The sequence below is a fragment of the Lepidochelys kempii genome, chromosome 3 (genome assembly GCF_965140265.1).
Source record: "Lepidochelys kempii isolate rLepKem1 chromosome 3, rLepKem1.hap2, whole genome shotgun sequence".
NCBI lineage: Eukaryota > Metazoa > Chordata > Testudines > Cheloniidae > Lepidochelys > Lepidochelys kempii.
Window position 1 is genome coordinate 192,407,753 of NC_133258.1, and position 16,350 is coordinate 192,424,102.

The 16,350-nt window shown below is 44.6% G+C and overlaps 1 protein-coding gene across 3 annotated transcripts; it reads left to right on the top strand.

The window, feature by feature from the left end:
* Positions 1 to 1,726: 1,726 nt before the first annotated feature.
* CNRIP1 (cannabinoid receptor interacting protein 1) lies at positions 1,727 to 13,615 on the top strand. 3 transcript variants are annotated; one of them, XM_073339451.1, is made up of 3 exons: positions 1,727 to 2,401; positions 3,530 to 3,677; positions 12,108 to 13,615. In XM_073339451.1, the coding sequence occupies exons 1-3, from the start codon at positions 2,223 to 2,225 to the stop codon at positions 12,270 to 12,272; spliced, it is 492 nt and encodes a 163-aa protein (XP_073195552.1). In that variant the 5' UTR covers positions 1,727 to 2,222; the 3' UTR covers positions 12,273 to 13,615. The 3 variants fall into 3 exon arrangements, with proteins under 3 accessions (XP_073195552.1, XP_073195551.1, XP_073195553.1); XM_073339450.1 differs by having other exon boundaries at positions 1,748 to 2,401; positions 3,530 to 3,689; XM_073339452.1 differs by having other exon boundaries at positions 1,756 to 2,401; positions 3,545 to 3,689.
* The last annotated feature ends 2,735 nt before the right edge of the window (positions 13,616 to 16,350 follow it).

Consider the following 16,350-nt stretch of genomic DNA (forward strand, 5'->3'; position numbering starts at 1 on the left):
GCGGTTACCACAGTCACGCTCTTGCCAAGTGACTCCTGGGTCTGGTAAATTGGTAACAATGCAGTTTCTTGAGGCATCATTGGCTACACCAAGAGCTGGGCCTCCTGCCGCACTACTACCTCCATCAGACATTCCCGTGTTGCATTTTGCTACTGGAGAGAGTGAGCTGTGACATTTAGATCATCCCTACATGTCTATGGATTATCCTTACACTTCTACAGATCTCTTAGGTCAATCAATGTGCATATGCAAAAACGTATTGTGTGGCTGCTGGGAGTTCATGGTTCTGCCTGGCTTGCCTGCTGATGAGTTCCCCCCACCCCAGTCCCCTGGAGGTCAGATGAAAGGAACCCACATCACACAGGAAATTGGTCTGGAAGTCTCAGTGGGGATGGGGATAGCAGCGGATGCTGGGGCTGGCTTTCTGCAGCCAGAGTCTACGTTGCTGAATGGGTGACCGAGTGCATTGTTCCCATCACATGTGATGCCAACTCCACATGCAGTCACATCTCTAAAAGGGGGCGGGCTCTGTCACCTGAAGTTACACCCGTTACCCAGCTGGAGAGGAAACTGAGCTATCCAAACACCAACACTGCAAATAAACCCTTCTTGTGTCTTGCTTGCAGTCCCGCTTTGGTTCCTTTCGAGTCTAAGCAGACAAAATAACAACTGTTTCATAGGCCCGACCTTGACGTCTTTGATCCGTTCTCACTCAGGGAGAGTTTTAGTGGAGGAAAGACTAGGAGGACTTCAGGACCCAGAGCCAGAGGGGTTAAAACATCTAAATCGCTGCATGGACACAATTTGTGTGAAATCAGCTGAGTCTTCCCAGGTGTAGACCTGCTGCCGGTAACTGTCCGCAGCAATGGTGCTGAAAGCAGGTCCCAGCTCCTCCTCCAGAGCCACTGCCCCACAGCTAGCACTGAAGTACAGCTAGACATTGCTTTGCTGGGTGCCGAGTAACAGTCTGGAAAGTAGAACCCACTTACTCTAGTTGTAGGCCTCATTTGGGATCCCCAAGATTATTGACTAGGCCAAGCACAAATCATGACGGAGTCTTTTTCTTTTTTTACTCTCGTACAGACGGTCCCCCCCAACACACACACGTGTGTATAAACACCTCAAGCCACAAAGTACAGACGGTCCCCCCCAACACACACACGTGTGTATAAACACCTCAAGCCACAAAGTAGCTTTATTATAGAATTCGAATTCTCTTTTCTGCCTGCAGATGGTTTAAGAGGGACTCTTTACCTAGTGATTGGACACAGCTAGATCCCCCAGCATCCAAGTGACTGAGAAATCTAACTATAAGGGGCTCAGCCGGGGCAGGAAGATCAGAAGCATTGCATTCATACTTTTGAATCTTTCCCCTCCTAATAAGATACTCATAGGTAGCCAATGCTCAGTTGACTGCCCCAGAGTAGGAATTAGCCAGGAAGTGCAGACCTAATACTCAGTTAATGATGTAGCAGTGGAAATCGTCAATTAAGCTAGCTCCCCGCAGTTGAAAAGGGCTCCAGGGGTTTTTGAAGGGTACAAAGACCTCATCCGAATTAATCCAGTCCCTTTAACACACACATCCCTTCTCTTTGTCGTGTGTCGCCTGGCATTGTTGTGTCCGGGCTAGATTGTTTCCCCAGGGCTAATCACCGCCCTCCGGGGAAGCTGGAGATACGTGGGTGCCGTTAATATGGGGTATGGATCACCCCTGGAGTCCTTTCCAGCACTCGGGAGAGCGAGCACCCGCAGACTCTGTGTGTGGACGGAACACAAAGAGCATCGCCTCCTCGCACGCTTCGCAGTGGGCCCGCTCTGCCTTGGGCGAATAACAAACCCTGCGCGGGGACGTTCCCGTTTCCGCTCCGGTTTCACTCTCCCTCTGGACCATTCCCGACCCCCTGCCGCACCGGCTGCCGCTTGCCGGGCGTGGGCGGCCGGGCCCCTCCCGCAGTAAAAGTGGATTACGGCGGGTGCAATCAGGGCCGGCTGAATTCCCTGGGAACGGGCTGAAATGTGACCAGCTGCAAATGGCCCCGTTGCGCCGCGCCGGGATCCGGCTGGGAGAAGGGAAAGGCGGGGGGGGGGGGGGGCTCAGAGCAGATGCTTCCCCCACCCCCATTAGAAATATTCATCAGCTGCTTTTGGGAAGGGCTGGGCTGGCTCGGGTCTGACGCGGCCCCTCCTCTTCCTCCTCGTCCTCGCTCCAGCCCCGGGCAGCCATGGGCGAGATCCCCAAGCTGGTGAAAATCAGCGTCTCCCTGAAAATCCAGCCGAACGACGGGCCGGTCTATTTCAAGGTGGACGGGCAGCGGTTCGACCAGAACCGGACCATCAAGTTCCTGACGGGGGCCAAGTACACGGTGGAGGTGGTGCTGAAGCCCGGGGTCGTGCATGCCACGTAAGTGCCCCGCACTGCAGGGCTGTCGCTGCTCCCGGGCCCCCTCCCCTGCCCACTGGCTATTTTTAGAGGGCTAATATTTTTTCCTGGCGGGCTGACAGCGCAGGATTTCCATTGTCCCCCCCCCCGACTTGACTTGGAGGGCACCTGTGTCTGGGTGGGGCTCTTCTCCCCCCGGCTGCTACCTCCGCATCCTCCCTTTGTCATTACAGAGGATCGCTGCAAACGCGGGGGGTGGGGGTGTCATTACAGAGGATCGCTGCAAACGCGGGGGGTGGGGGTGTCATTACAGAGGATCGCTGCAAACGCGGGGGGTGGGGGTGTCATTACAGTGGATCGCTGCAAACGCGGGGGGTGGGGGTGTCATTACAGTGGATCGCTGCAAACGCGGGGGGTGGGGGTGTCATTACAGTGGATCGCTGCAAACGCGGGGGGGGGGTGCGTTTTCTTTCCGACGAGATACATCTTCCTTCTCTAGATAGGGAAGGAGAATTCCCGCCCCACCCCCACGGTGCGGCTTCCCCGAGATCAGCCCAATTAAGAAGCGTCCCAGGCTTGCACCGCTTCTCCCTCCTGGGTTTTTCCCCGTGTTTGATCTGGAAGGAGAAGCGGGTCTACCAGCTCTGCGATCCTTTGGCTCGCCCTTGCGGGAGGGGTGGAAAGGAAGAAGGGCTGTGTTAGCGTGCTGGGGGCTGCCTCTGGCTGGACAAGCACTGCTCTCCAGGAAAAGCGATCCTCACGCTGAAAAGCCCATTAAAATAGCTAATGCCCAGCTGCAATAAATGAAACCTTCACCTCTGAATTATACTCCATGTTTCTTCTCCGGGTTACTACTCAGCCTGCCAAATCAGGAACCATCAGCCAAAACGAGTCAGCAGCGCAATCTTGTTATTATTATTAAGAATGCCACAAAACAGGCCTCTGCGGAGAAGGCAGGGTACAAGCGTTTCTGTGCTTTCCTCTGTGCAAAAACCCATGAGTGACCCCACTCCTCCCATACTGTGTCCCTGCAGTGTCTGGGCACTCCACCTTCATGTCGATTTCATCAGCTTGGGTGATAAGGGCCAAGTGTCCAGGGTTTGTGTTAGTACTTGTTTTGGGGACAAGGGCTGTCTCAAACTGCTTCAGGCCTCTCTATTTCAGGACTATGGGTATAGGAGGAGTGAACATCCCCCTGGAAGAGAAATCAAGAGATCCCCAGGTCGTCTGTTACACAGGAATCTACGATACAGAAGGAGTGCCTCACACCAAAAGTGGGCAAAGACAGCCTTTACAGGTCAACATACAGGTACCATCCCTCTGAGCATGGCCAGCACATGCTGGACACTATGGTGCATACAGAGGCAAGGGAGATAATAAAGTCAAGAACTGAATGAGATCTGGGGAGGGTAAGATTCTGGCAGCTGGTAAACAGGAAAACATAGAAAGGATTCATTGCTCTAAATCTCAGTCATTGTTTATTTTAAAGTGGGGACTTTAAGATGTTGCATATAATATCCTTGCAAACTGTGAAAGAGGCCCTAGTAGAACCACACTGAAGTCGCTATTACTTTAGCCACAGCAGCACCGGTGACATTCATAGACTATCAGGGTTGGAAGGGACCTCAGGAGGTCACCTTGTCCAACCCCCTGCTCAAAGCAGGACCAATCCCCAATTTTTGCCCCCATCCCTAAATGGCCCCTTCAAGGATTAAGCTCACAACCTTGGGTTTAGCAGGCCAATGCTCAAACCACTGACCTATCCCTCCCCCAAGGCTCACTGTGAAGTCCTGCAGAGGGATGATCTTACCTGACCCCCTGCATTGCTCAATTCGCTGAGCTGCTCCTGAGTTAGACAAAGTCCCCCTTGACTTAACAAAACATGTTTCAAATAGCATGCCACACCTTCCCTCTGTGTTCCGTGTGGACACTGGTATAACAACTACTCTCATTTGTTTTCTAAGTAATTCCCACATCCACCAAGAGGACCCAGCCCCTGCCCCTACCCAGGTCAATGGAGTTCTCGCCCTGCACTCAGGTTCTTAGGTGCCAGTGCTGAAAGCATTTACACACTGGCTTAACTTTATGGCATTTCTCCCTCTGCAGCCAATGGAACTACAAAAAAAACATATAAAATTAAGCATGCGCTTATGTGACTGCAGGGTGGGGACTGTATTTTGTATTCTGGGCCCGATCCTGCTGCCCTTACATTTTACATATCTAAGGGCTGTGGGACTGGACTCCTAGATGTAAGAAATTGAGTCAAAATAATGTATTCCTTGAGAGGCTTTATATTTCAGGTAATATCCTACTAGTATATAAAATACAGACTTCTAGAGTAAATATTTTGCTACTCCTATAAAGCAATGGTTACAGTTTGGCAAAGCTGTGAGCAATTAAACACAGGGTCTAATAATGGAAAGTGTTGGGCAACCTTTATAATAGGTGGTGTTACCAGCCCCACCAATATTATCCAGACGCAGGGACATAAAAAGACTAGGGGAAGGGATGCTATTATGCATGTTGTAATTGCTTCATGACCAGATTCCATTATGGCACATATGAAGTTAAACAATGCTTACACTTCTAAAGACCATATAAGAAGAGTTTGTTGTGATCACATACTAAAATTTTATAGTCCCAGTAGAACAAATGAAAAATCACCATTAACAGTTATAATGGCAGGATATGGAATGTGGTAGACACTTCCATTTCAGGCTTCGTCTCTCACGTTTTTTGGCTCAGACTGAAATTGGGGGCAGGGGATGAGGAGATGTCATTTAAAGATTTTGGGACACATTGAGGTCTGACCAGCCTAAGGGCTAAATATTCTCATTCACACATTTATGGGGACCTGACAATGCTCAGTAACTTCCTTCCCGAGCTAGGCACCATTCCCAAAAGGGCCTTTCACCTAGCCAACAATTTCCAGATGAAGAATTTGGGGCAGGAGACCATATACATGGCTTTGGAATCGTCTGACTAGACCACTTCTGAATCTTTCAAAGCACTCCGTTCTCTGGCTACAAAGTGTTTGTGTGCTGTGAGCAGCAAAGCAGAATTCAACAAATAGGTCTCCAACAACACTGCTTCCTAGCTGTAATATTTTATTTTGCATAGGAAAAAATCCCACTGAGGCATCCTGACACTTCTGTTCTACACTGCATTTGGGGGAAAGCAGCACGCTTCAAAGTTGATAGACTATTAAGCTATTGCCAAGCTAAAACTATTACAAATCAGAAGCCAAACTTCATTCCTTAAGGATATCAAGTTACGACTACCATTAATATGAGTATGGGAGTGAGCATGCTAATGATTTTGTTAAGCCTCTTCGCACACCCAGTTTGAACTAGATGTTTCCTGAAGCCTGAGCTAACTCAGAATCAACGGAGTGCTTGTGCAGTAAATGAAAATCCATACACTTTTCCTCCTAAAGAACCTGAGTGCTTATTAAACCTTTCACGTGACCTTTTTTGAGTTCACCTTGGTTTTAAAGGAAAATTGCAAAGGAATGTAAGCTTTCCAACTACTTGCTCAGGTGGATGCAACCACCTAAGAGTTAATTAAATGTGAAATAATTAAGATGGGAGCAGGTATATTGTCAGTTTAAAGTAGGAAGATCAGAGAAGCTGTAGATTTCCACAGTTCTCTTTAGAAAAAGTTCCATATGGTTTCTAGATGTTTGGGTGGTGGAGTCTTCTCAGTGTTCACTGTCTACCTCTATAAAGATGGGGGGCCAGCTCCTTAGCAGAAATAAATTGCCATAGCTCCATGGACACCAGTTGAGGACCTGGCCCAGGGTGTTAAATTTCTGCTCTTCTCTGTACTTCTAGCTGCAGCTCTGCTCTTGCTATCCTGACGTGTTCTCAGGCTACATTTCCTGTTGCACTTTTCATTACTATGGCAAACCCTATCCGCAGGGGTTCCCCTCCCATCAATTCATGTCAGGAATGATTGAAATGTTTTCAAGGTGGTTTTAAATATTGATTTGTGATTCTGTTTAGAGGAATTTATATTTATATATAGACATGCTCATTTGACATATGGAGTCATCTAAAGAGTAAAATCTTTCCATTTGTGGTATATAGGTACCCACTCAAGGAAATCACTTATCAGAGCTCTGTACTAAATTAACTAGATTTCTATTTAAATTTTTAAGACTTCAGGTACTTTTTTTTATTTACTAGTGCGAGATACTAAAAAGATTGAGTAATTTAAGAATCGTGCCACCACTCTAAATACAACACGTGTAACTTAACATCGGAGATCTATATCCTAAGTTGAGGTACCTCCTTATAATGAGAGGTAATAGCAGATACACTTTTTTTTCCTGGGTAATTTCATTAGCCCTTAAGTGCTTTTGTACCATTTTCATCACGGCAGCATATAACGGCCTGTTTAATATGAGAATTTACCCATGAAAAGAAAACGCCCAGCATAATTTCTGAATTCTGAGAATGTATTTTCTTTTCAAAGGTATAAGATTAAGATGCAAGATTATTTTCTGTACAAGGTACAAAGGCAGTGTCCTCCAAATTCTATCACTAGGTTTAGCAGTCATGTTCTGCTCTGTCCCCTGAGAATGTACAGAAAATGATGCTTTGAAAGCATCAATCTTCACCAGATAAAGTATCTCCATTCTACCAGCCATGAAGTTTTTACTCCTACAGCACAACGCGTCTGAAAATCCAGTAGTTTATTTTTCCTTTGGACGTATTTTAAAAATAAACCCATAGGAGGCCCAGGCTTCTGAAGGCTGATTTTTGGTATTGAACTGAAGCAATAACAATATTTGTCCAAACAGCAGATTTAGAATCACATCCTGGGATACTGTGAAGTCAACAGGGCTTGAAATTGGTAAGCAGCCATTCAACACCTCTCAGGATTTAGTCTTAAGAGCTCAGTCTTTCAAATATGGGTACTTAAATCTGTATCTAGGCTTCTAAGGCCTAGTCTACACTGGGGGGTGGGGATCGATCTAAGATACGTCGACTTCAGCTACGCTGTTCTCGTAGCTGAAGTTGCATATCTTAGATCGACTTAGAATCACTCACTCCGCGTCCTCGCAGCGCGGGATCGACGGCTGCCACTCCCCCGTTGACTCAGCTTCTGCCTCTCACCGTGGTGGAGTTCTGGAGTCGACAGCAGAGCGATCAGGGATTGATTTATTGCGTCTACACTAGATGCGATAAATTGATCCCCGATAGATCGATCACTACCCGCCAATCGGCGGGTAGTGTAGATGTAGCCTAAGTATTCAATACAGGTATCTAAACATGGAATTAGGAGTTTAAATCAGCATTTAGTTGCTTAAAGGTATGTAGATCTTTAAGAGATTTAGGCACTTAACTTTAGACAGTCCAATCTGAAAACTAGTTTGTGTCCCTTTGCCTGCTTAAGCAGTATATAGAGCCCAATTTAAATGTCTAGGTTTTAGAAATTGGCCTCCTTGTATATAGCTTTAATTCCTTTCCCACCCTCCAACCCCCACCCTTTTCTATCCCTGTGTAACTAGTTATCCTCCTCTTCCAATTCTACAGCAGACAAGTCATGTTCTGATGCACACTAGCAAAGGAAGATACCTTGTAAAGGATTATTCCTAGAGTTCTTACTCCAAACTAAACTTTCATTGAAAGCAGTCAGTTTTGCCTGAATAAAGAGCGCAGTACTGAGCCTCAAGTCACAAACTAGTCTTAAAATAGCATTTGAATGGGTAAAAGCCAGAAAATTCCTAATAGTTTATCTGCCAAGATAACCGTTTTCAGACCAGGTAACAAGAAGTTATTTCTTGAGCACAATATACCAAATTTCAGTTAAGTGACTTCTTAAACTCTTGTTGTTAATTGTTGGTAGCTGGCATAGAATCATAGAACCATAGGGTTAGAAAGGACCACAAAGATCATCTAGTCTAACCCTCTCCCAAGATGCAGGATTTGTTATGTCTAAAACATCCAAGACAGATGGCTATTCTGCCTCTTTTTGAAAACCTCCAGTGAAGGAGCTTCCAAAATTTCCCTAGGCAGTCTGTTCCATTGTCCTACTGTTTGGAGGTTTTTCCTGAGATTTAATCTAAATCTGCAGTGCTGTAATTTGAACCCATTGCCTCGTGTCCTGCCATCTGTGGCAAGAGAGAACAACTTTTCTCCATCTTTTTAATGGCAGCCTTTCAAGTATTTAAAGACCACTATCCTATCCCCCCCTTAATCTCCTCTTTTCTAAATGAAACATACCCAGTTCCTTCAGCCTTTGCTTATATGGCTTGCATTCCATTCTTTTCATCATCTTTGTTGCTTGCTTCTGCATCCTTTCCAGTTTCTCTACATCGTTTCTATACAGTGGTGACCAAAATTGGACACCGTACTCCACATGAGGCCTCATCAGCGCAGAGTAGAGTAGTACTATCACCTCCCATGACTTGCATGCTATGCCTCTGTTAATGCAACCCAAATTGCATTTGCTTTAATAGAATACGGTTTAGTTAGGCCTTTGTATCAGCAATCTTATTTCTGCATCTTCAGGATCCTAGGAAGGCATTTATTTATGTAGGTGTTGTTCTGGTACTTGAACACTCAAATTATGCCTAGTACCTAGAAACCTGTGAGCTATTTTACCATGCAGCTATATTTTTAGCACGGTGTCCATTAGGAAGCTCTCATTGGCAGAGCAATGAGGAAGTGAACTGGAAGCCAGAGAACTAAGGGAATGATTTTGAGGTCTTCACCCGCCATTGGACAATGACAGCAACCCTGGGGAGTTGTTGGCCCCAGTGCCCCAGAAGCCCCCTCCTTGTTACATTGAGGAGCCAAGGTTTTGTTCTGTAGGGCGCTCTACTTATGCCCTCCTCATGGGAAGGGTCTATGGGACGTCATTTGTTAACACACACCTGGGAGGGGCTGAGGATGCTCATGCTGGAGGCCTAGCACTCTGTGTGCTCAGGCAGCAATGGTTCTAATAGGAGGTGGTAATGGTAGCAAGTGGCTTCAAGAGAGCATCTGGTATCCTCTCCTGGATGCCCAGGGATAGAGCTCTGTTCCTTCACCATTGCATTCCAAGACGCATGGGACTGGCCTGTATGGAAGGGCAAGTCCTCAAATCAGCCAGAAGGTGACTGGGGGTTTCAGAGTGCAGAGACCAGAGTCTAGACGGTGCTCGGACACCAAGGAGAAAGGCGCTACATAATGCAATATAGATAGGGGGCTGGTCAGCTTACAACAACCCCCCCGTAACAAATAGCCATTAAAAAAACCTCATTGTGCCCAACTTCAGAGGGATTGAGGGAATAACTAACTACTGAGCCCCAAAGCACATAAATGGGTGATTGCATAAAGAACTATGGCACATACTTGCAAGAGAGGGAAAGGCCCTTCTGATTCTAAGTTCCCTTTAGCTACCATTACTAACCATGCAGTCCTGGAGAGTCCCTGGGTGGTGGAACTGGTGTTGTTCTGCTGCAGGGTGACGGGACTTTAGGGTAACCACGTAGAGATTGTTCAGCCACCTAGATGGGGCTGCCTGTGCTCAGGGATTCTCTGCTTCCCCGAATACACATACAAACTCCTTTAGTGCACTGCACAAGGCCCTCCATCAGAGTACATATCCTCTCAGATGAGGATGGCTGACACTTCCCTCCACTAGCAATGCCATTCCTGGGTTGGTAAGTGGGATTCCTTGAGCAGGAGGAGGCAGGCCTTTTCCCCAGGGCTAAGCACGGTGCTTACACAGCACTCTCCGCCTCTACTGCTTTGGGTTACAAGTGGCTCCCAGGCTGGGTAGCTAAAACCATGTCCGTTCCTTGAGAATGAATGCAGCCACTGGGGAGAGTGTGGGAGAGCTGCTACGGTAACTTTAGATTCTCAGTAACTTTTTTCTGTGACTTCCTGTAATGGTGCAGATATTAAGGCGACACCCACAACTGGAGTCCAATTGTCAAAAGAACTCAGGACCCAGTAGCTGCCATTATGGTCATGACTAAATTCTAATTATCAAGGGGCATTGCTGGGGGCTGAGTTCTTTTGAAAAGGTGTCCATTCTGCAGCAACAAGGTGAGCGTGGTAATGCATGTGTCCCTTAGGTTAGGCAGTGGCAGTTTACTAACTGCACAGCAGGCAGAAGCAAAATAACCACCCAACTGGGAAATAAGCTATAATCGGTCAGGTGTAGACGCTGAAGTTTCTGCTTCTTCTGGCTGGCTGAAAGAGTCATTCTGAAAAGGGATTTACATGATGACTTTCCAGTGGTGAATACAATATGTGGATGATCAAAGGTCAGCTCCTGAATGTATGATTGTAATGAAACAGACACATGGAGAAGAGTCATTATTAAAATGAGCAATAGGAATATTTTAAAAGGAACACTAAAAACATAGTAATACTTATTCCATTGCAGTAATACTGACTTCAGAGGTTAGTCTACTAGAACATACACCAATATACTGTGCTGTTGAGCCTAGAGCTGGCATGTATAAACCCTCATACCCACGTTTCAAAGACACCATCCAAGGTCATTTGTGCTGGTGCAAATCTGCAGGACCTCAGTTGAAGTCAGTGGAGTAATTCCCACATTTACACAGGTGCAATTAAAATGATAATCTATCCTTATTCCTCTCATGCAAGTGTATTTTGCTATTATACTGGTGTCTTGCAATCGGTTAGGGAGGGGGATGGGGGGAACATGAGATATTTCATACTGTTGGAATTCCAAGTTATTATTACTGTAGCCCCATTCATTTCTAAATAACATGTTAAAAGTAGTGTTAGTTCATAGACAAACGCCAAGTCCAATACAACTTGAAATCTTAATTCCCTCTCATTGTAATGCAACTTAACCAATCACTCATACTTTGCTATCTCCTAAGCAACCACTAGAATATACTTTGCTATCTCCTAGCTTCTGTCATTTGTCCCTAAATTATGATTCAGTAGCACATTACAATGAGCAGTGATTATAGAAAAATGTAAGTGGGAGCCTCTCTCACGCTTGTTTGGTATAAAAATGTGGAATAGAAGACAAGGGAAGTCTACAAATAGCACAGTAACCGCTTGCATAGTAATAACGTGCATTAATCTACAGATTGAATGGCACTGCAAATGAAAAAATATAATATATATATATATATATATATATATATATACTCGAGACTGCAGGCAAAGCAAAAAGGAGGAAGTTCATTACCATTAATTCTGTGTACAGATCAAAGTACAAAGGGAACCCACTAACCTCAGATCTCATGGCAAGCACAGTATATTGCACAACGCTGGAAAACCATGTCTCAGAGGTTGAAGATCTATATTTCACGCAATAGGGATATGGCATAATCACCTGCTTTCATCACCTCACCCAGTGTTGCAGGATCCTTGTTTAAAGCATTATGAGCCTGATTCTCCACTGCCTTGCCCCCAGCAGTCACTTGCACCTATAGAAAGTGGGTATAAAATGGTACCTGGTCAGAATGGTATCATTTTCACTCACCTTGCACAGGTATAAATGAGTGGCAGAGGGACATGGCAGGGGAGAATCAGGCCCTGTATGTGCTACTAATTATGCTTAGGCACTAAAGATTGCATGAAGGATACTATGGCAACCTTGAAAGATCTTTGATGTTGCTACTTTGGGAATAACCCTTACATCAGTGTGTCACATGTGCAGTGTAGTTGGAGGGCACGTTGCATTGAGGAGGAGGGAAAAATCTGAGCTGCTTACTAACAACTTTGTTCCCTGTCCTTCGCAGTTTAGTGACATCGGCACTTTTGAGACAGTCTGGCAAGTCAAATTCTATGACTACCACAAACGAAATCATTGCCAATGGGGAAACGCCTTTGGTAGCATCGAGTATGAATGCAAACCCAATGAGACACGCAGTCTTATGTGGATCAACAAAGAGATGTTCCACTGAAGATGAGCAAAGTGGACACTGCTGGACAATCTTTTTTTTAAAAAAATCTACCTTTAAACCAGCACAAAGCCTTAACAAAGGCATACTATACAGTTGTTTTGTCCCACGTGGTAGAAATAACATGCTAAATTATACATACAGTGGGTGCCATTAAACCTTGACACTTGCTGCTCACAGTACTTAAACTTACAATGGCATCTGCAGTATTCTTCATCCTTGCGGTAGGGAATTTCTGCAGGCACCTTGATAAAGTAAACACTGTGATGCCAACAAGATGTGGATAATACCCATTAACCAGTATCACAGGATGTAATACCCTTAATGAAATACCTTGCATTAGTAAGATTCAGATCCAACTTCATATTAGTGATGATTTATCTGTATTTATATTTGTGTTGTCCCTAAAACATGCTCCATTGTGCAGTTTGTCTACGTCTTGTCATGGTAGACAGCAGAGGTGCAAGTTCTGGATGTTTGGACATTGGCTACTGACTGTTGAAGTTGTGTTTTCATATGGGGAGACTCAGACACACTGAGTCTCCCTCTTCTGTTAATGTCGTAAAATATGCTGTGACTGGCTTTCTTCTTTTGTGAAATCTGGTAAAATGTCACTGGTTTTCTGTGTTCCCCAGCTTCTGAAGTGATTTTTTATAAACCAAGAGATACCATGAAAACCATTAGCATAACAAAACATACTGAAAAGCAATAAATCTGTGGTCATAAAGGCATAATTGCACATCTATTGATGTTGCTGATACATATCTTTAGAGCATGTACACTGCTCTAACAAATTATAATGGTCACACCTAATGTTCTTTGAGTTCATCGAGATTATCAGTTCCAGTGGTAGTCTCAATTTTTTAAGACTAGGAATATTGCTCAAACCAGTAGAATCTTTCAAAAGAAATACATTTTTGAGGTGTGATCACTGTACTGTACTAAAACCTCCAGACTTTCATATCAGCCAGAAATATTCATCTCTGAAGAAGGGCCCAGATCCTGCAAATGCTCACACATGTGACAGCAAAAGAACAGTCAAGTTATAAGTAAAGTGCATCAGTGCACACTTGTGCATGAGTGTTGCAGGATCATGACTTAAGGTGCTAAACATATAATTTCCAATGTTTACAGCTGAGAGGCAAAGGGGAATGTAGATTCAGATCTCTTCTTTCAATAAATAAAGCAGGTAAATTACTATACTGTCCCACCTTCAATCTCTGCTGGGTTAAGTTCTCTTACTGGTATGTTAGTTGTTCCTGTAACCCTTTGTGAATAATTTTTAAATCATGTCTGTAAATTGTAATCACAACTTTTGACCTTTTTAATAAAGGACTTGGAAACAATCTGTATTTTTCTGAGCATGCGCCATCTAATTGGCTTCTCTTACTTTTGACTTTAAAGTTGAGTACAGGAAGATGAAGGCCGAGATTTTCAAAAGTGACTAGTGATTTTAGGCACCCAACTTGAAACATCTTTGTAAAGGGCCTGATATAGAGGGTTGGTTTTAACACTTTCTGAAAATCAGGCCCCTTTAAAGTGTCTCAAGTTGGGTGCCAAAAATCACTAGTCACTATGGAGAAATTCTGACCACACATGCTAGAACCTAGACAGCTAGGATTGTCTTAGTAGTATGCACAGATACAGATTACATATGAAGTTCATAAACAGAAGGCAGAATTTGTCCCTGCCACATTGTGACATTACCCAAGGTACAATCTGGCCTGATGAACAGCTTTGTCCCCTCAACCCACAGCTCTGAGGCCTACTAACTGACCTATTCATCTCAATGGCTTAACTATGAAACTTACATTTTAGATGGCAATATCCCTGTCAGCATTTAAAAAAAAAAAAGTCTCCAGCTAACATGCCCCACATAATCTTTAACTTTCATGTGGCAAAAGCCTTAACTGTCTCCTCCCCATGCTGCTAAAACCTCCATCTTAACCCTACCTCACCCCAAACTATTTATATGGTGCAATTCTGTCAGTACAACAATCTACAATGTACTGAAAGTTGGAAGTGTGAAAGCAGCATGAAATAAATGTAATATACAAATTAATAGAGAAGCGATTGTACTGGAAGAATTAAAATACATGCAATAAACCCCTCCAATTTAAAAAGCTGACATGGAATGTTCAACCTACCACCCCTAGTGGCAGAGAATCCAGGGACTGGTCAGAAACTTTAGCTCCAGGTTGCCATGGAGTACATTGCCCTTAGATAACTGAAAGTGCTCCCAGGACAGAATCCTGGGTGCATGGCAGCAAAGTAGCCCTTTACCATCATATACTCTGGCTCAACACAGCCTTGACTAATCATGGGCATACTCAGCTACTGTACAATGCACCAAGGGGTCAGGGAAAGGGCTCCACTCACACTCGGCCAATGGGTGATATGAGCTGCATTAAGCGGTGGGGAGCTCATGCAAATAAACCTCCCGGTCCCTTCATCAGCCCTCTGTGGTACTCATGTTCTCCACATCTGCTTCTGGGGCACTGAAGGCTACTGAGGCCCTTGGACTGCAGTACCTCCCACAAACCTTCTCTGGGCAGGCAGGGGTGAATGGGTTGGCTCTGACTGGGAGGGTGCAGATAAGTTTCACTGTATTCTGTCTCCCTCACTGCTGCTTGCCATTTAAATGTGGGGAAATTTGGCCTGATGGCCTTGCCCTATCCCTATCTAACAGCAGACTAATTTATGAATGTAGAAATGAAGAGCCTGCTGCCCCTTCATGTCAACACAGAATAGGCCCAGAGCCTCAGCTGTTGTAAATCAACCCAGCTGCTCTGACTTTGGCTTTACGGAATGACTCAAAAGCTAACAAGGGAAAAAAGTGCTCCTGGTGAAGTAGATACAAAAATTCTGCAGCTTCCTCTCTGAGGTTATGAATTTAGTGCATCCAAGACAACTCTGATAAAGGATTTTTAAAATCTTCCCTCATAGGTCATGCTTCTTAGACCTTTAATCATTTTTATTGCTCCTCTCTGGACTTTCTCTAATTGGTCCATATCTTTCCTGAAATGTGGCACCCAGAACTGGACACAATACTCCATTTGCAGCCTAGTTAGCATGGAGTAGAGTGGAATAATTACTTCTTTTGTCGTGCTTACAACACTCCTGTTAATATATCCCAGAATATTTGCTTTTTTTTTGCAAGGGTTACACTGTTCACTCATATTTATCTTGTGATTCACTATGACGGCCCCCTCCCCCAACCCCCTTCTGCTGTACTCCTTCCTAGGCAGTCATTTCCCATTTTGTATGTATGCAATTGATTGTTCCTTCCTAAATGGAGTACTTAGTATTTGTCCTTATTAAATTTTATCCTATTTACTTCAGACCACTTCTCTGGTTTGTCCAGATCATTGTGAATTTTTATCCTATTCTCTAAAGCACTTACAACCACTCCTAGCTTGATATCGTCAGCAAACCTTATAAGTGTACTCTCTATGCCATCATCTAAATCATTGATGAAGATGTTGAACAGAACCAAATCCAGACCTGATCCCTGTGGGATCCTACTCAATATGTCCTTCCAGCTTGACTGTGAACCACTAATAACTACTCTCTAGGAATGGTTTTCCAACCAGTTATGCACCCACCTTATAGTAGGTTCACCTGGGTTGTATTTCCCTAGTTTGTTTATGAGAAAGTCAGGTGAGACAGTATCAAAAGCCTTACTGAAGTCAAGAGAGACCACACCTACAGCTTCCCCCTGACCGCTATCCATAAGGCTTGTTTCCCTGTCAAAGAAAGCTATTAGGTTAGTTTGAGATGATTTGTTCTTGACAAATCCAAGCTGACTGTTACTTATGTGACATAACCCACAGCTATCTTGTGCACTTAGTCACCATAGATTGGAAGCAAGAACACCACAGAATCTGGAAAAATCTGGCTTTGGTTTAGGCAGACAAAAAAACCCAACTGAAGCATGTCACTAACAAGCACAGATTCATGGCGGGTTGGGGGTGGAAAACTGACCTTGGTCTGAGTACCTGTGTTTTGTAAGTTTCTTGCTGAAAGATGCTTTCCTGATAAGTAGAAATGATCAGTTCTTTGCTAGGAAAATCCCAGCCTC